The following is a 19173-nucleotide window of genomic DNA, read 5'->3' as shown; positions in this document are numbered from 1 at the left end:
GTGCTGCTAAAACATTTATATTTCTTTTTGCTAAGATCCCCAGAGACTTGTCACTTATTCTCTACTTTAAGGAATTGCTCTCCAATTAAGATTAAAGTGTGTGTTGCTTTCCAATTAAGCAAGGAACATACTGCTATTTTTATTTCTTTGACTTTTTGGCTTTAGGGAAGATACCCCAGAAGTGTAAAAAGCAATGTTAAATTAACTGACTGTTTTTATTAAGTACCAGAATTCAGAATTAGTTACTCAAGAGAAGCATCTGCTGAAATTAGTCATGGTTAATTCACCACAAGTCCCAATAGTTGCAATGGGACTTAATTGTGATTAGCATAAACTGAATACCTATCCACGAATTCTAGAAACAACTTGCGTAGATTGACAATATATAAATATATAGTATTAAATGAATACACTGAATGCATTACAGGTTGTCCTCAAGTTACGACCACATGTGTTATAATAAAATACTGTTCATATTTGCACACATGTAATACAGTATGTCATTATCCTCCCGCCCCTTATTCTGGAGCTCTTCGACTAGCCTTAATTAGTTTCTTCTGCCACATCTAGCCTTAATTAGTTTCTTGTCTGTCTTAAGAACTGTTGAAGGCTAGCTTTGGGCTGGTTTGGTGAATTGTATTATTTATCTTTATAGAATTCTCTTTTATTCTTTCTTTGAAGAGCCTAGGAAAGAATAGCTGGCTTTCCTCCTCCACATTTATTCTACTCAATAATGTTGTGAGGGACTTTGGTGGGGAGCCATTGATTGATTTAAAAGCAGCGATTCGGTTTCTTTACTAAGCGGAAACTTAAACCTACAGCTCCCAGTTTAAACTACTCCACATAATAATAATAATTTGTTAAACTTGTATGCTGCCCAACTTTCAACAAATTTAGGCCTTTGTCACATGGACTAATATCATTTTATTTTTATAGTCTGAGGCAAAGCTGTCCAAGAGCAATAATCCCTTATTTATTTTCTTTCTCTGCCTCTCTCTCTCTTTAACCCAGCAATGCTCCTGAGCAACTTTTGAATTTCCCTGGTACTCCAGCTTCCACAAATGGGCCTCCAACACTCCCTCTTCCTTCTCCAGCTACCCCAATCTCCCCTTTGCCACCAAAACCAGAACTGTTACCTGCCAACTTAGAAGAGCTCACGGTAGGTTTGGGGGTTTATCAGCTCAAGTCTCCTAACACGATGTTAGGCCAATTACTGGCAAAGTATTGATTAAGTATTGTGAATTCCAGTCCCAATTGGGTGACTTTGGGCCAATCACCAGGAGACTATGAGTTTCAGTCCTGCCATAGACATGAAAACCAGTTGGTGACCTTGGGCCAGTCACTTTCAGCCCAACCTACCTGGTTGTTGTGGAGAAAATAGGAGGAGGAAGGAGTATTAGATATGTTCGCTGCCTTGTTGTTTATAACAATAAAGGTGTATCAAAATCTAATAAATAAATAAACATGTCTTATGAGGAGAAGAGGTTAGGTGATAATAGGGAACCAAGGAGTAAACCAATGCAACCAATCCATTTTGCTTAGTCATGTTCAAGATAATGTTGTACAGCCCATCTGTCTTTTCCCTGCATTGAGTACATTTTCCAGTCACAGTTATCATATCATTGCCTGCCTGATTTCTGAGAAAAAGCAAGCCAGGGAGATGAATTTGGCCTCCTCAGGACCCCCTGAGAAAGGAAAGGGATCCATGACAAGACTGACGGCTTTGAGACATAATCAGGAAGAGATTGGAAAATTCACCAAACTGGGTATTCCAGCTATGCTTACATGAAGCATAACCCATAACTCAGCTCTTTGTAAAAGATCAGAGTCCACATTTTTTGTGTGTCAGTGTATATCAGTTAAACATGCATGTACCAGCTAGATTTCAGGCAGCAATGTGAAAGTGCTGGGGGGGGTCTTCCTACAATAGAAATGTCCAACAGACATGTCTCAGACCATCAGTGACTGAGGTAATTCCATGGCCACCACAAATGCCACAGTCTCCTGTGGACTCGGTATCACCAGGTGGCAAATTGAAATCCCAAAGCAGAAAACAGATTGTCCTCGACTTACAATAATAATTGGGACCAGAATTTCTGTCTTAAATTGCAAGTCTAGTCAGACCTGATTTTCTAATCATTTTTCCGATAGTCATTAAATGAATCACCACAACTGTTAAGCGAATCCATGGTTGTTAAGTGAACACGGTAGTTTTAAGTGAGAATCCATTTTTCCAAATGAGCATTTTATGTTGGAAATTAGCAGAAAAAAATGCACGACTGCAGGGCACTGCAACCAGTCGTAAATGCAAGCTGGTTGCTAAGCACCCATATTGTGAACATATGACTGTGGGAATGGTGCAACAGTCACAAGTGTGAGGACCGGACTTTTATCAGCACTGTTGTAACTTCAAAAAGTCACTATTATCAACCAGGCCACAAAATCCAGCTGAGGGACAGGAAGGCTGGTACACCAGCGGTGATTCCAACTGTTCCCTTAAGCCTAACTTCAGCCAGAGCACCTCATATCTGGTTATCTGCTAAAAGGAGCCTCTGAAAGCCTAACAATTCATGGATGACAATAGCCATCACTCCTCCTCTCCCCTGGGGTCTCAGCCGGTGCACAACCTCCTCCAAGATAAGTTTGTGAATAATGGGAGGCTTTGTTACATGCAGGCCTGCTATTCTATTAACAACAGCTGAAGTCCGGGACTGTTGAGGATCTGACAGCCAGACACTGAAGGCAGAAACCAAGGACACTGTGGCAGTGGGAGCACTTTCAAACATCGGGCCTGAAGTCCCTAAGTGCAGCCTGCCCACAGATTTCTATCACACTTCCCTCAAAACGGTCCTGCCTGCTCACTTTTGCTCTGCTGGCCTTGTAGAGGTCCCATAATCATAGAATTGTGGAGTGGGAAAGAGTCACAAGGTCCTGTATTCCAAACCTCAGCAATGTGGAGGAAAATCAGTTAAGCCCATCTTTGAGAGGTGACAGTCCAGCCTTTTCTTAGAAACTTCCAGAGTTTGTCCTCTCTCCTCCAAAGAATCAAATCTGGGATATTTTTTTTCACTACTCATGGAAATAGGAAGCACATGAAAAACATAACTCTGCCATCAAGCACCAGTGCTTCTCTTTGGCTTCTCACTCCTCTAATGCCTTTTCTTTCTATGCCAGGACATTCAGTTTTGCTCTGCAGAAAGTTTTTAACTGAAAAGTGAAATACCGATGCATGAAACAAACCCTCAACACAGATAGTCCTCGACTTATGTCTGTAACTGAGCCCAGAATTATGATTGCAAGTCATGCTGATTGATAAGTGGGTCGTCACGTGACCACACCCAATTTTACAATCTTTTTTATGGTGGTCATTAAGCGACTGCTGTAGTTGTTAAGTGAATCCATTGTCCCCAGTGGATATTTTTTTTTTTGCCAGAAACCAGAGGTAAACACTGATTTCCAGCAAAAAAAATGTCATAAAGATACTGCAAGCAGCCATAAATGTGGGATGATTGCCAAGCCACCCAAAAGGGACTGAAGAGGGGAGCAGCCATCAGAATTTTGAATCTGGTCATAAATATCTTTTTGGGATGCTCTGTAATTTCAAACAGTTGTGAGGTGACTAGTCATAAGTCAAGAACCACCTGTAACCTGTTCTCTGCGTGTTTGGTTAATATAGATCAGGGGTCTTCAAACTTGGCCCTTTTATGATTTGTGGACTTCAACTCCCAGAATTCCTCAGCCAGTGGACTTGAAGTCCACAAGTCATAAAAGGGCCAAGTTTGAAGACCTCTGATGTAGATAGTCCTCAACTTAAGATCACAGTTGAGCCCAACATTTCTGTTGCTAAGCAAGACAGTTGTTAAGGAAGACATGCTGCAATTTTATAACCTTTTCACCTTTTGTGGATAAGCAAATCACTGGAGTTGTTAAGTGACATGTGGCCGTTAAGCGAATCTGGTTTCTCCCATTAACTTTGTTTATCAGAAGCCAGCTTAGAAGGTTACTCATGGTGATCACATAATCCTGGGAGACTGCAACTGTCATAAATACATGCCAGTTGCCAGCTGCCTGAGTTTTGATCATGTGACCATGGGGATCCTTGCAACGATTGTAAGTGTAAGCACCTGTCATAAATCACCTTTTCAGTGCCGTTGTAACTTCAAACAGTCACCGAATGAATTGTAAGTTGAGGACTACCTGTAATCTACCACCTCTTTCTCCCCTTTCCTTACCTGTGACCATAATTTTGCTTCTCAGGTCTCTGAACTCCGCCAGCAGCTCCGTAAGCGGGGCCTCCCTGTTTCGGGCACCAAGCCAGCCCTGCTGGAACGCCTCAAGCCTTACCAGGTGGCCCGGGTAAAGCCCCCACCTGCCCCACTCCCCAGTGCCCGCTTAGCACCTTCTGAGTTAGAAGAAGAGCCTCAGGCCCTGCAGGAGAAGCAGCGGGTAGTGGAGAATCTGGCGTTAAAGCTCCACCGAGAGCTGAAGCACCACGACAGCGACCCCCATGAGGAGCTGGAGGTTCACAAGCAGATCAAGAATCGCCGCAAGGGAGCGCTGCAGTCACCTGGCCGTCAGGAAGCTCCGCCCCCTCCTTACATCCCCAAGAGAGAGTGCGCCAAGGAGGGAGGGGGCATGGAAGACGAGTTCATGGTAAGCAAGTCAGCTTTCCTTGGCTAGCCTGAAAAGGAACCACATGATAAGACAATGGGGGTTGCTTGTAAAAGGGATAGCAATCTAATGGGTCAAAGAAAATCTTGGAAAACAATACTAATAGGATGAAGGGTTATACAAGCCTACAAATATCAATGGGAGTCTGCAGATCAGGAGCCTGCTTCTAATGAGAGTGAAGCTTCCTGAGATCCCAGAATCAGGGTATGATATTAATCCTCTCCAACCCTGCTTTATAGCCCTCTTTAAGCGGTTTACAGAGTCAGCATATTGGCGCTAACAATCTGAGCCCTCATTTACTGACCTCAGAAGGATGGAAGGCTAAGTCAACCTTGAGCCAGTTAGGATCGAACTGCTGGCAGTGGAATGCAGAGTTAGCCTGCAATACTGCATTCTAACCACTGCGCCATCACAGCTTCTAAATTTAATAAAAATAATAAATAATAAGTAAGATGGCAGCCATGACAATATAACTGAACCCTCGACCTTTTTTGATATGTGCATATAAAAATGAGTTGGGGACAGGGCATCATGTAGTCTTGATCTTGGCTTGTTTGATTCCCCCAAGGTTCCCCTGGAAGAATCTCCAGGACTCATCTTTCCTCTGAGCTGAAAAGTGCTAGATGCTTTTTGCTTTCCCGTATGACTGTTTGCCTGACTCATCTGCTTTACTCCGACTCCTAGAAATGCAGCCTTCTGTAAATTGGTGCCCCCTTTCCAAGATATTTTGGATTTTGGCTGCTAGCCAGCATACCCTGGGAATTAAAGTGTTGATTGAACATTTCTTGGGGGACTCTTGTGTTTGCTATTTAATAAGAAAATTAAATTACGTAAGCAGATGTAACACAAAATATTTTGTACATCTAAGTCAGCAGACAGATGAATTTCAATTTGTGCATGCTGCCATTTCTATCCTCTCAAATAAAACCATTTTCTCAAGGTAAATTTTATTTCCATGTAGCTCCATAGATTCCAAGAGGTCCCTAACTGGGGAAGGCTATTTCATTTTAACTTATTACTAAATAAATTAACCTTAGCTGAATAATCACATTGTGGAAATCTGTGTTGATCTGATGCTCGCAGGTATTCATAAGAAGCTATGCTAGGGCCTTGTTTGCTTGGATATCAGTGTGCAAGTGATGCAGACCACATAAGTCACATCACTGTGTTATGACATCATGATGCATCTGTCATTACTTTCCCCATCCCCCATGGATACCCATTGAATGGCCTCTCCTATCAATATTGTCGCTGAATGGGATGGGAGCTTCCCTATGTAGTATAAGTACAAGTAATTCTCCTTTAATGACCATAATGGATATCAGCAACATCAGATACACGCATTGTATCTGATGCCCAGATAAAGCAGATTATTCCTTGGGCTATTTCTGTCTTCCAACCAAAGTTTGGAACAAAGGTAGTCTACCACTAATTATCTTAGCAATCTTCTAGGTCAGTGGTTCTCAACTTTTCTAATGCCGCGACCCCATAATACAGTTCCCCATGTTGTGGTGACCCCCAACCACTTATACATCACCGGATGCCAGGGGCGTGGTCAAAGAAAAGGAGGGAAAAGGGCGGACAGCCTTGTTTGGCGACCCCCATGAAATGGTCGTTCGACCCCAAATGGGGTCCCGACCCACAGGTTGAGAACCACTGTTCTAGGTGCACAGGTAGGCCTTGAATTGTGACCATAATGGAACCTACCCATTATGATCGTAAGTTGTGACAGTCATAAATTGGGTCGCCCACATGACCAATCCAACTTTATGGCCTTTTTCGTGGTGATCTTTAAGCAAATATGGCAGTCATTAAGCAAACCAATGGTTTTTTTAATGGGCTGGGGTTTGCCCAAAACCAGAAGTAAATGCTGGTTTTCAGAAAACCATCATAAAATGTGGTCACGTGATGGTGGTATGCTGCAAACCACCATACAATGCGGGCCAGCTGCCAAGTGCCCAAAGTGGCATGTGACTGCAGGGAAGAGCCAGGTTGCTGGAACTTTGAATCAGGTCATAAGTGTCCCCACTGATGCCCGCCATAACTTGAATGGTTGTTACATGACCGATCATAAGTGGAAGACTACATGCACAAGAATAGGACAGCAGCAAAATATTAAGGGCTACAGAGAACCCCTACTTGCATAACTTCTGTCATTTAGCAGGGAAAAAATTAAGGGCTGGTCCTCAACATTATTTATTTATTCATATTTTATTTATCTAACTCAGGCGTGTTCAAACTTGGCCCTTTTATGATTTGTGGACTTCAATTCCCAGAATTTCTCAGCCTACGTGCCTGGCTGAGGAATTCTGGGAGTTGAAGTCCACATGTCATAAAAGGGCCAAGTTTGAAGATCCCTGATCTAACATATATGGTCACCTTTTGTGGGCAATACCCATCACAGGTGAGAGACCCAAATTATGATCAACAGAACGACAGTAAAATATCAAGTTTATTAAGCAGAGTGATAGTCATGAAAGTAATAGATTGTCCTCATTCAATGACTGTCTCATTTAGTGACTATTTGAAGTTATGATAGTGATGAAAAAGTAACCATCACTTCATTTAATGATCAAGTTGCTGATATGCATTGTGGTCACTGAAGGAGAACTACCTGTACTTACATAGGGAAGCTCCCATCCCATTCAGTGACAATATTGACAGGAGAGGCCATTCATCATGGCTTTTGTCTTTATTTAGGGCCCATTAGTGCCCATCTCTTAGTCTCAAGTTCTCCCTCCCCAGCCACTGAAAAGAAACAGTGCCCGATCAATTAATCATTAAATTAACATTTGTGTATTCATATCAGTAAAAGTATGTGTGAGAGGTACTTGCTGGTCCCCGCATTGTGTGCGAAGTCAATTGATGGATACGGAGAAACTAATGACGTGGCTAGTGAGAGCAAAAGGTTAACTATTTCCTTCTCTAAGGCAAGGAGGTTAATTACTTTGTTAGCAGGAAAGAGGTCAGGGCAATTAAGCAGATAGGGAGGGAGTGGCTGCATGGTTAGAGAACAGAAAGGTTAGAAAAGGGACAGCAAAGTCGTTATCCAGACATTGCAGCACCAACAGGAAAAGCACAGAAGACCTGAAAGCAAACTTATAATTATTATACATCAAATTAACAGTCATAAGTTCTTCTAACTATCAATGCTACTCAATCTGGATAACTTTAAGGTGTGGATAATTTTGTGGAGGATCGGTTTGGCCATCCTCTCTCTCTCACCCTCAGGTGTAGTTTGACCTTGTCAGGATCAAAATGCAGGAGCATCTTCACTTTGCTTTGATAACCAGGTTCTGTTACTCCACCCCTTCTATTTACATTTATGCCAGCAGTTAAACTACCCCTCAGGGGTGTCTGCCCATAAATCCCCAAGGCACCTGGGCTCCCAGTTTCTGTGGCACAGTGTCACCTTCCCAGGCACCCAAGATGACATCCAATGATGTCCTTAATTTCACCCTTGTACCCAACATAGACGAGAAAACACCAGATTCCAGATATTCAGTATAGAAGTCCTAGAAACCCTTGGTTCAGTGTTAAGATGATGTCCTTCAAGAGTAGTCTCCGCCGCCTTAAGGACGTAGGTCTCAAGAGAAATCAGTTCTGCTATTTGAGAGATCCATACCCATCAATACAAGAGAAGTTCCCTTAAAGTGGATTCTGCTCCCATATCTATTAGTACAATGGTTCTCAACCTATTCTTCACTACGGACCCTCTTTAAATATCTCTTGTGGCCACAGACCACAAATACTTAACTCAAGATTTAAATCATAACATTTCTTCAAGCCTTCATGGACCCCCTGTAACGGCATTGCAGCCCCCCAGGGGTCCGCAGACCACAGGTTGAGAACTACTGTATTAGTTTATTCTTAGGTGACTAATAAAGGGTGATAGTGACATACAGATAGTGACATACAGTGGTTACCATGATGGGTCCCAACCTTGTAGTGTCTTCTGACTTCTGGGATTGGTTGCTTGTTGGTCTCTTTGGGATGCCAGCATTAATAAAATTAAACCACATCTGCCTTCTGTTTGCTTTGTATTCCTTTGGACTTGTGCTTGGCTTGCTTACCTGTCATATGTCTTTTCACTCCTCCTCTACCTGTGATTCCCACATCTCAGATCTACTGCACCATGAAGGAATAGAAAAGCTAGAAAGGGTTAAAATGCCTGTTTGTTTTCAGAGCTTCACAACTAGGAGAGGAAAAATGCAATTTCCTTGAGGAAAAATGGCATGGAGAGGTTAACTTGATGATTTAAAAGTTCACATGTTAGTGAACCTTCCTCAAAAATTTTCTGACACCACCCAATTCTCCAAAGAGACCCTGGCAACTAACCTAAAATGAAAACAATAAATGGCAATAATTAATAATAACACAGATAAGATAGAACATATATCGTGGGCCATCGAATCCACCATGCTCCAGCTAGATCAGAGATATCTAAATGCCCAGAGGAAAAATTGGTCAACAGGCTCAGGATCAATTGAATTTCAGGAGAGAAATCAATCCGAAGGGCAGGGGATGCCAGAGATAAGGCATACTTCCTAGGACCCACCAAATATTACTGATACCAGAAAGACACCTAAAACTTATTCAGTCTGGAAGACCAAGAGATGGGCCACCATAACCAGAGATAACAGGGCCCCACAAATATTGTCTGCTCTTCTGCCATGCAGGGCTTTACAAATCAGTACCTTGAATTGCATCAGAAAGCCCATTAGTAACTTGTGAGCCAGTAATGTTACATGGATGGAATGTGATATATATCCATAACTACCACAAGCTGCTGTTTGTTAAACCAATTGCAGATGTTCAGGAGCAATGCCAAGTAGAGTGAATTGCAGAAGGATTCACTAACACACAAGTGACATGAGCAGGACCTTTCAGTGCAAGAATGGGAGTAGGTTTAGCACAAACAGGGAAAGCGCTACACAAGAGGGATAATGGCATAATATCAACCATCTGACCCCAGTGCCCAACTTCACAAAAAGAGTCTCATACCCAGCTATCTATAGGACAATCCAAGACTTGAAATCCAAGTCTTTTGTATTTACAATGGTCATTCCAGTCCCTATCTTGAAGCCATGGCACAACTGAAACCCAGGTGGGCAAATTTCCATAAGAGGAAGTGCCTTGCCTAGCCAGGTTTCTGTTACATGTGTCCGGCTGATCCTCTCATCCATTATTACAGGGGTCCCCAACCCCTGGTCAATGGACCAGTACTTGGCCACGGCATGCCAGCAACCGGGCCGCATACACAAGCAAAGCCCCATCTGTGGGATGCAAGCAGCACACTAAACTACGCCCACTCCAGTCCATGGAAAAATCTCTCCCCACGGAACTGGTTCCTTGTGCCCAAAAGGTTGGAGACCTCTGCATTATTGACTCGTGCATGCATAAGACTGGCTTTATTGAAGAAGGACTCAGTATTGATTAAGTAGCAACAACTGACATCCAGGGCTCCCAAGGCTCCATGGTCGGATATTGGGACAGAGCACAGGCAGCCAGAAGGCAGAATTGGTGGAAGACACCAAGACCATGTTGCTTGGCAACTGTCTATCCACTGATTCTGACCATACCTTCCCCTCCTCACCCATCCCCACCTTGGTGTTCTCATCTGCCCCTCATCCCCCCTGTCATCTCTGTTTCCAGCCCAAGGGTCGCCTCCATACGCAGGACTCCAGGACCCTCCTGCCTGGCCAACGTCAGGCATTTCTACCTAGCACTTACCAGAGTCATTATGAAACCATTAGCTTGAGACCAGAGGAGGGGTTGTTGTTGTTTTTTTTCATGAGTAGTGTTAAAGCCAGTGGGGCTTTTTGCCTGAAGAAATCAAGTTGAACTCTTAGTATTTCTCCCACTTTTTTCCTAGGTTTTATGCTCCCCCTCATGTGAGCCAATCCATTCTGATATGGAGCTGCCCCTCGAGATTACAGCCAGCCCTCCTGATCCAGCCCCAGCCACTCGGTCCCTGGAGGAAGAGCTCCAAGAGGCCATTCAAAAGGCTCAGGTATTATTTGGGGGGCATCCGTGTTGGTCTTTCTTGCAGACTATCTGATTTTGCTTTGCACACAAGCCGTCATAGAGGAAATGGCTACTTTGGATTGCCAAAGGTCTCCAGGCTCTTTAATTCCAGTTTAAATAATAGCAGTGTGGAACCAAAGGTACAGTCAGCTCCGTATCTTCTGGATCCTTCAACTTTTTTCAGAGTACTTCCATTTTCTGTAGAGAGAAGGAACAGTCTTCACCTGCTAAATCTCCTCCACTGTGCTTTTAGCACCAAACCTTGCACTGGCTTGAACATTGTTTTGGAAGATCAGTACTGATCATTGTGCCAGAACGTGTCCTGGCTTTGTCCTTGAGACAGACACTCTTTGAGGCACCCTCTCTTTTCTTCCCTTTCTATAGCTGGTGCCAAGCCAATCCATTGAAGAGATTTTAGAAGAACCCCTGATGTGTACAGGTGAGAGATGGCTCTCGTTTGTTTTGCAGACTGCAATCGGGACTGGCTCATGGAGGAATGAATAAGAGAAAAAGCTATCAGGAACAAAAATGGATCAATAAAAGCTTTGAGCCAACAGGAGCCATACTTTGGGGAAGGGTGGGTTAAAGAGACAGTTGCTCCTCAGATGGCCACAATCACATGATCCAGGGGAAAATCCTGGTATGAAAACTTGTTCTGTGGCTTCTTCTTTTTTAGCTTAGAGTTAGCTATTATGTCAAAGTGTGATCTGTTTTGCGGCATCTAGGTGACATTCTTCAAGCACCTGCCTTGACCCCAGAGGTTCCTGATCAAGTTTCCTTGTCCCCATTGGTCCACCAAGAAGCATCACCATCAAAGAAATCCTGCTCCAGCAATGAGCCACCGCTGGTGTCCTCTGCCATCTTTGATTTTCCGGGATCCTACGATTTCCTTTCGACAGCCTCCTCTTCATCAGCATCACTGGATTCGCTGTCCTCTGTTTTCTTTCCTGACTCTCTGGAGATGCCGCCATCTCCTCCAGATGCCTGGCAAGGGAGTGGGACGCGTGCCGGATTTGACCCTGTTGATTGGCTAGAAGCCTTGACCTCGGGTTCAGCATCAGGTCTTGGCTCTGCCAGTCCAGTTGGTAATAGTATCTTCTGTACAGACCTTTTTGATTCTTCTGACTTGGGTGTCAACCACATGATAGACCTAATGGTGGAGCAATGGTAGGGAGGGCACTAATAGCAGTCTGGTCCCCAGCACTTGATGGAAAAGGGGAAGCATCTTCTTTTTAGCCTAAAAGGTTTTCCTGGCACTAGAATCCAGCTAGATTGGGCAAGAATACTAACATCAAGCTTCATCGTACATGGTCTTCTTTCTATTAATGACACGTCCAATTGTTCCCTTGGAAGAATAACGCCATTGTTGTCTGGATGGTGTCAGTGTATGCATCATCTTGGATGGTCAGACATACCAGAAATCCCGGCGTTCACTTTGAACAGGATAAAACCAACGTTTGGGAGATCAACCACCAGTCAACCAATTCAAATTCATGACATTATAGCCTAGGACATTATTACTTCACCTTACTGTAATATCAACTTCTAACATCATAATGTAATGGAACAAGTTTAGAAACTGGTTTCAATCAAACAGTTGATACTCAGGTTCTTAACAACTTTCTGTGCCACTTTAGGATTTAAAATATTGTGTACTAGTCTTGTTGGTTGTATCTGCTACATTGAACCTTGATTAGTTGCCTGATGCCAACTTTGGAAACCGTTAATTCTCAAAATCAGGTCATCTCCAAGAGGCCACATTGGATTGGTTGAAACAGTGACGTTGATTTAGATGCCATGTACCTGAGAATGACATGCACATATTTTAGCTTGGTTGGGCGTGCTATCTTGTTTTGTTCAGTGCCAACTCTGAAATAAAAGATGGGATTGTTTCATCTTGATGTCCCACAGTGATGGAGAAGTTATAATTTCCAGGGGCCACCAGAAGTGACTGCCAGGAGCAGCAGCCTTCTGTTTCTTGGAAGTATGGCATGGGAGTAGGAGAAGAACATCTTTTCCTTTAGGGACTATATCTTATTTTTGTAGCTGATCATAAAAAGATGCCATTGAAAGAGGAGGTTCCATCTTTGGTGGATTGTGCCTTTCTAACTCCTAATATTTTTTTGTCATTTTTACTAGGTGTTATGAAACAAAAGGAGCATACAGATTCATATTTATACAGGATCAAAATAATTCTTTGGACTGGTGGTGGAACAGCATTCTAAGGGTGTTTCGTAGGATGAAGTCTACTTTTTCAGGGAGATGGATGGCATTGGTGTCTTATGTCCCAGTAGTCCAAGGTTACTGGGAGATTTAGGCCAATGTGGCTATCTAAACATTAGCAGCTAGCTGTGGCAACTGCTCACCATGCTGTGTGAAAATGTACGGCACATCAAAACAAATGTTTGGTCTGGTTGAATTATCTCTGCTAGAATTTCCATAATTTGCAGGTCTATGAGAATGTTCTTGGGCACGCTATCATAAAATTCACATGAAACCCACCAAATTATATTTCTCCAGCTTATTTGGCAGGAATGCTATAGAAGGTAGACAAATGAAAAGTGACTAAAATCTTTTTTTTTTTTTAAAGGTATTCTCTCCGGGTATATTTACACTTGTACTCTATTCTCAAATGTTACAGGGTGTCTTCCAGACTTTGTTGGGATTACAGTTCCCATAATTGCCAACCACCACTCACTTGGTTACTTTGGCTGGAGATTATTAACTGTAATCTCAACTGTTTGAGGGAGCACAAGAATTGGGAATGAGTTCTGTAACAACAGGTTTTCTTACAGTCTGCTGTACCAAGCTGTTTCTCAACTTCAGCACCCTTAAGCTTCAGCTCCCAGAATTCCCCAGCCAGATTTGAAGGCCACACTTCTTAAAGATGCTGACACTGAGCAAGGTTATTCTAGAACAGTATTTCCCAACCTTGGCCACTTGAAGATATATGGACTTCAACTCCCAGAATTCCCCAGCCAGCATGGTTGGCTGGGTAATTCTGGGAGTTAAAATCTATACATCTTCAAGTGGCCACGGTTGAGAAGCATTGCTCTATAGTTTTGATCATTTTGTGGTCCTGCAAATTCAGCCCTATAAGGTTATATTTTTCAATTTGTAGCAGAGAGATGAGTACCTATTAAATGAGCACCTCAACGTTGTAAATTATCTCTTCTTTCTTCAGAGCCACTTTTCAACAAGAGATCAAAGAACGGTGCCTTATTTTTTTAGACATTAACTAGATGCTATATAAGGCGTGAATGCAAAATTACCCAAATTAATCAGAGGAAGCAAGCAGCCCTGGGGAGGAAGCTAACAAGCTAGCAAGAAAATCTGAATTGCCTATGTTTATGGCATGTTTGTCATTTGGAAGACTAATCCAGGGAGAAGCAAAGCCCATTTCCGAAAGACAAAACTGCTGCATCAGGTTTTCCAGCCATTCCCACCAATCCTTAGACTCATTCAGCACAGCTATCAATTCAGTGATAACATCCTTTATTTCATCCACTGCTTATACCCCATTGGGTCTTCCAGCTGGGTTGTGCAGAAGCAAAATGATTTATTCCTGTTGTTTCATAGTGACAGGGCAAAGCAGCCTTTCTGTTGACTATGCCATATGGGTTGGGACTGCAACTGCCAACTTTGGGCACAGTGACTGGCAATTCTGAAAGCTGCAGAATTCAGCACATCTGGAAAATACCAGGATGGAGAAGTGTGGGACAAACATAGCCCTCCCAGCTCATCGCTGTTTGTCTAGCGCCAGCCGCCTGTGACTTTTCTCCCTTTCCCAGTTTTTGATGACACCTTGATTTAGGTCAGTGCAAGGCTGGGGAAATGGGGTAGAACTCAGCAGGCAAAAAGGGTGGTTTGTTTAAAACAGTGTCAGACTAGTTCAGCTTTGCTGATGGGAAATGAATTCGGAAGGCAGGTGGTCTCTTAATGCTTCCAATACTATGCAGAGATTCAGAATTCAACCCTCCCTCTCCTGTTTCCCAGTTACTTTCTGAATAAACACCATTTCTTGCTGCCAGAGTGATGTGTGGATATTTTCTTGGGTTTTTGTTCTTTGTTTTTTACTATTTAATGAAGCTTCGTTACTGCAGATCTCACACAAAGAAGTAAGTCAAGAAGCTGACAAAACGGGAAGCCCAGCAGGCTGTTGGTCAGGAGGAGAAGCTAATGTTGGAGCAAGACTATGAAATTATGCCAAATTGTTACAGCAGTGGAAGCTGACTTCAGAGAGTCCTCAGCTTCCAACCGTTTATTTAGTGACTGTTCAAAATTACAAGGGCTCTGAAAAAAGAACAAGATTCTCATCTTTATGACTGTCATAGCCCTGAAACAGCCCTGGCAGCACAGTGGTTCAAGTGTTACATATTACAAGCAAACTCTGCCCACAGTCTGGAGTTCGATCCTAACGGGTTCAAGGTTGACTTAGCTTTCCATTTTTTCAAATGGTCGGTAAAATGAGGACCAAGATTGTTGGGGGCAGTATACAAATAATGTTTACATTGTAAACTGCCCAGAGGGGGCTGTGAAGCTTTGTATCCCTTTGGATCTGTGCTTGGTACATATAAGTCTAAATGCTATTGCTATGGCATCCCCACTGTCACATGATCAAAACCTGGGCACTTGGCAACCAGCATGCATTTGCAATTGCAGTGTTCCAGGGTCCTGTGATCACCATTTGCAACCTTCCCAGCTTGGTTTCCAACAAGCAAAGTCAATGGGGGAAGCTGGGTTTGCTTAATAACCATGTGATTCACTGCAGTCATGTGAGGGCGAAAAAGGTCGTAAAATTGAGTACAACTTGCTTAAGAACCACCTTGCTTAGCAACAAAAATTCTGCGCCCAGTCGTCATAAGTCAAGGACTACCTGTATCAAAGGCCGGGGTGGGGAGGGGGAAAGAGAAGAAGCTGAGTTTCTTGCTGTCTCTGCAGCCTGGGCCATGCAGCAGGCCTGATTGCAAATACAGGTAGTCCTCAACTTACAACAGTTCATTTAGTGATTGTTCAAAAGCTACAAGAGCACAAAAAAAGTGACCTAATGACCATTTTTCACATGACCATTGTAGCATCCCCAGGGTCACGTGATCAAAATTCAGATGCCTGGCAACTGACTCACATTTATGATGGTTGCAGTGTCCCAGGGTCACGTGACCACCTTTTGCAACCTTTTGACAAGCAAAGTCAATGGGGAAACCAGTTTCACTTAACAACCATTTTACTAATTTACCAACTGCAGTGATTTACTCAATAACTGTGGCAAGGAAAGTCATGGGGCAAGACTCAATAAATGTTTCACTTAACAACAGAAATTTTGGGCTCTTGTGGTCATAAGTTGAGGACTACTTCTAGGCTGGTTTTATTTTTCTGTGTAAAAAAAGGGGCGTCTGAAGAATGTGGTCCAAAATTCAAAATGGCGGCTGCAAAGGTGCAATCAAACGCTACCTCTTTTTTTATATGTTTGGTGAACCCTCCTCTAAAGAAGGATCAGCTGGGGAAGGATCTATCTGGAGCAGCATGCCTGCTGAATCCATTCCCCTCCCCCCCCCCCTTGTTTGCACTTCTCTGGAAAATTATCTTCTTATCTTTATCTTTTTAAGATGTGCCAAATTGTCCTATCAACTGTAGGGAATAACAAAGTGTTGTTTTTGCATTTCAAGAACTTCTGAAAAAAGCTGAACTCATTACAGCTGACTAAAGGGACCAGTGGAGGCTCCACAAGAGAGAAGTGAAAAGTGCAACCTTTAAGTGACCCCCTTCGGAAGCTAAGAATAACAAAGATATATTTGTTTTTAGATTACAGGACACCTGGCAAGAAGATAACTTCATCTGGATAATTTACTGACCGGTTGCAATGGTCGTAGAGGCCAAGCATTATTGAATCAAGGTATTGGTGTCCTTGGTTTAAATATCCTATTTGGTATTACCCTGCGGGGCAGAAGAAAACTGAGGACAAGTGGAATATAAAACAAGGCTTAAGTCGAGTGTGAGAAGCTGGGAAACTCAGTTCTATTTCCAGCATAGACAAGTAAATCGGAAATGTGTTAGTTATTTAGATTAGGGGAGGGAAGTAAACCTGAATTATTCTCTACTCAGCAGACAGAGAGGCAAATAATTTCAGCTGAGGGGAAATTATTGGATAAAAAGGGCTTGCATGCTTTAGACCAGGGTCTTCAAACTTGGCAACTTTAAGACTTGTGAACTTCAACTCCCAGAATTCCTCAGCCAGCCTTCTTTATCAAGGAGTTGAAGTCCACAAGTCTTAAAGTTGCCAAGTTTGAAGACCCTCACCCTGCTTTAGACTGTCTCAGGTGTTGAAACTCCTTTGCGAAAATGGGGCACACAGAGGGATGGGTGGTCATATTACAGGTGATGCATGTAGTACAAGGATTGACCACTGCTTATGGTAAGAAACATGTGTTTGTGCAAAATTTTCACACCTTTGGCACTGTAAAATTTACTATTAGAGTCCAGGAAACTTCTAAGCCCCAGGTAATTCAATTTGATGTGTGCCATTTAATAAACTGTGGGGGTCTGAGTAACCAGAGACAATATGCAAATGAGGAAAAGTACATGTGTGTGAACTCAGATTGCTCTCTCTGAGAGGATGTGTGATGGACAACAGAAGCAAAAGGATGGACCTCCTATGCTGAATCAGGGATAGCAGGGATAAAATCTTGCATTTCCCTTCTTAGGAAACCCTCTGTATCACAGTGCAAGGAGAAGAGATGCAATACGGTCAGCATGACTATAAAGAATATAGGGAAATTAACAATACTTTATGGGAATCAACATACCAGGAAAAGATCCTCTAGGATGGGGGTGTCAAACTTGCCACATCACATGACGTGTCGCAATGTATTGCAACTTTTTTCCCCTTGCCGGAGCTGGGGTGGCCATCGCTTCCATGCCCGCAGGCTAGCAGTTTGACACCCCTTATCTATGATGTTGTTTAACGCTGACCAACGTCTGGATGATAAAGGCAAAGTGCCTCAGGTCAAACCTTTTGTTCCATCTAATGATCCCAAAGCAGTAAATATAGTGGAAAAAGACAATTTAAGACAAACTTTTGAGGCGGAGACTGTAAGAGAGAGAGAGAGAGAGAGAGAGAGAGAGAGAGAGACTCTCCCCCCCCCTCTCTCCTATCTTCTCCTCACCTGGCAAGTTGGCTTCAAGCTGTTCTCCAACAAGCTCAGGGGTAGGCAACCTTGGCTCTTTTATGACTCATGGACTTCAACTACCAGAATTCCTGAGTCAGCATAGCTGGGCTAGCTAGCCCTCTCCTGCCCTTCCTGTTTCCTGCAGAGACGCAGCAAAGAGAGGAGCTCTGGCCAGTAAGATTTTCAGCTGGTCAGAGAACACTGTGAGTCCACTCTTTTTTACACACATAGACACACAGAGGGAGGGGGAGGGAGGGAGAGAGAGAGAGAGAGAGCACGAAGGGAAGCGCAAGTGCCTCTCTCTGTCTCTCTCTGCAAATGGCAGGCTGGGAGCCACAGGGGAAGGCTCAAAGAGCCATATGCGGCTCGGGAGCCGCAAGTTGCCAGCCTGTGGATTAAAGACTTAGGTGGCATGAGATGTATATTGGCTCTTTATCAAGACAAAACAGCCTGGAGGAAATGAGAATTGCAAATCCCTTTCTCTCCTGTTTCCACCAATAAAGGGCCGGGATATTAAGAAACCACTTATATTCTCTGCAGCCTATGGTAACTACACTGCACACCTCACAAGTCAAGAGGTGGATTCTGATAAGATGGTAGGAGAACTGGAAACATGCATAGAAATAGTAAATGTAACCACAGCAGCAGAAAAAAGGAATTACTCCAGCATGGGTATTCCTAGAGCTGATTTATGGTGGTACTGCGAGGATAAAATTCTAAGACACACACTTCCCTCAAACTGGGCAGGTACTTGTGCGATTGTCCAACTGGCAATCCCCTTCACCCTGGCATTTGAGAAAGATAAGGTAATAAAAGAGCTCTGTAGAATAAAAAGGGAGGGTTAGGGTTAGGGTGTAATGTCAGAGGCAGATGCTCCTTTATTCCAAATAACACAGGACCAGATGGAAAAATTACTAAGATGTTACAAGGTCTCACTAAGCTGGCAGAATAATTGGCTCAGAACTCTGGAATAGATTCTTCTTTGGCTGGATTCATAGTTTGGAAAGTGGAAAGCTATGGTAGTGCCAATCTTCACATCTTTGGTGGTGGCAGTGGTGGCAGGGGTATTAAAAGCCTTTAAAACCACCTCCATACAGTGAAGCTCTGCTTCTTCTAAAAGAAGAAGAAGAAATAGAGGAAGGAGGTAGATGTAATCAGGACGGAGAGTGTGACATGATGTTGTCAAGGTGAGAAGGATTGTATGGAACATAGGAAAATTGCAAAAAGCAAACTAGGGTATAAACGAAAAGGGGGGAAATTGTAGGGAATAATAAAGTGCTGTTTTTGCATCAGACCATGTTTAATACAT

General features: G+C 43.1%; 1 protein-coding gene across 1 annotated transcript in view; it reads left to right on the top strand.

The window, feature by feature from the left end:
* MAMSTR (MEF2 activating motif and SAP domain containing transcriptional regulator) overlaps nt 1-14728 on the top strand; it is a 45064-nt gene extending 30336 nt beyond the window's left edge. Inside the window, exons 10-14 of the mRNA XM_039335019.1 lie at nt 1012-1159; nt 4258-4653; nt 10547-10684; nt 11083-11137; nt 11424-14728. Of these exons, the coding sequence (XP_039190953.1) occupies nt 1012-1159; nt 4258-4653; nt 10547-10684; nt 11083-11137; nt 11424-11869 (1183 nt within the window). The 3' untranslated portion in view covers nt 11870-14728. The remainder of the gene's footprint in view (nt 1-1011; nt 1160-4257; nt 4654-10546; nt 10685-11082; nt 11138-11423) is intronic.
* The last annotated feature ends 4445 nt before the right edge of the window (nt 14729-19173 follow it).

Source organism: Crotalus tigris, unplaced genomic scaffold (genome assembly GCF_016545835.1).
Source record: "Crotalus tigris isolate CLP2741 ecotype Arizona unplaced genomic scaffold, ASM1654583v1 scf7180000017639.5415321, whole genome shotgun sequence".
Lineage (NCBI taxonomy): Eukaryota > Metazoa > Chordata > Lepidosauria > Squamata > Viperidae > Crotalus > Crotalus tigris.
Note: the sequence above shows the minus strand (reverse complement) of the source record. Positions and strands in the feature narration are given on the sequence as shown.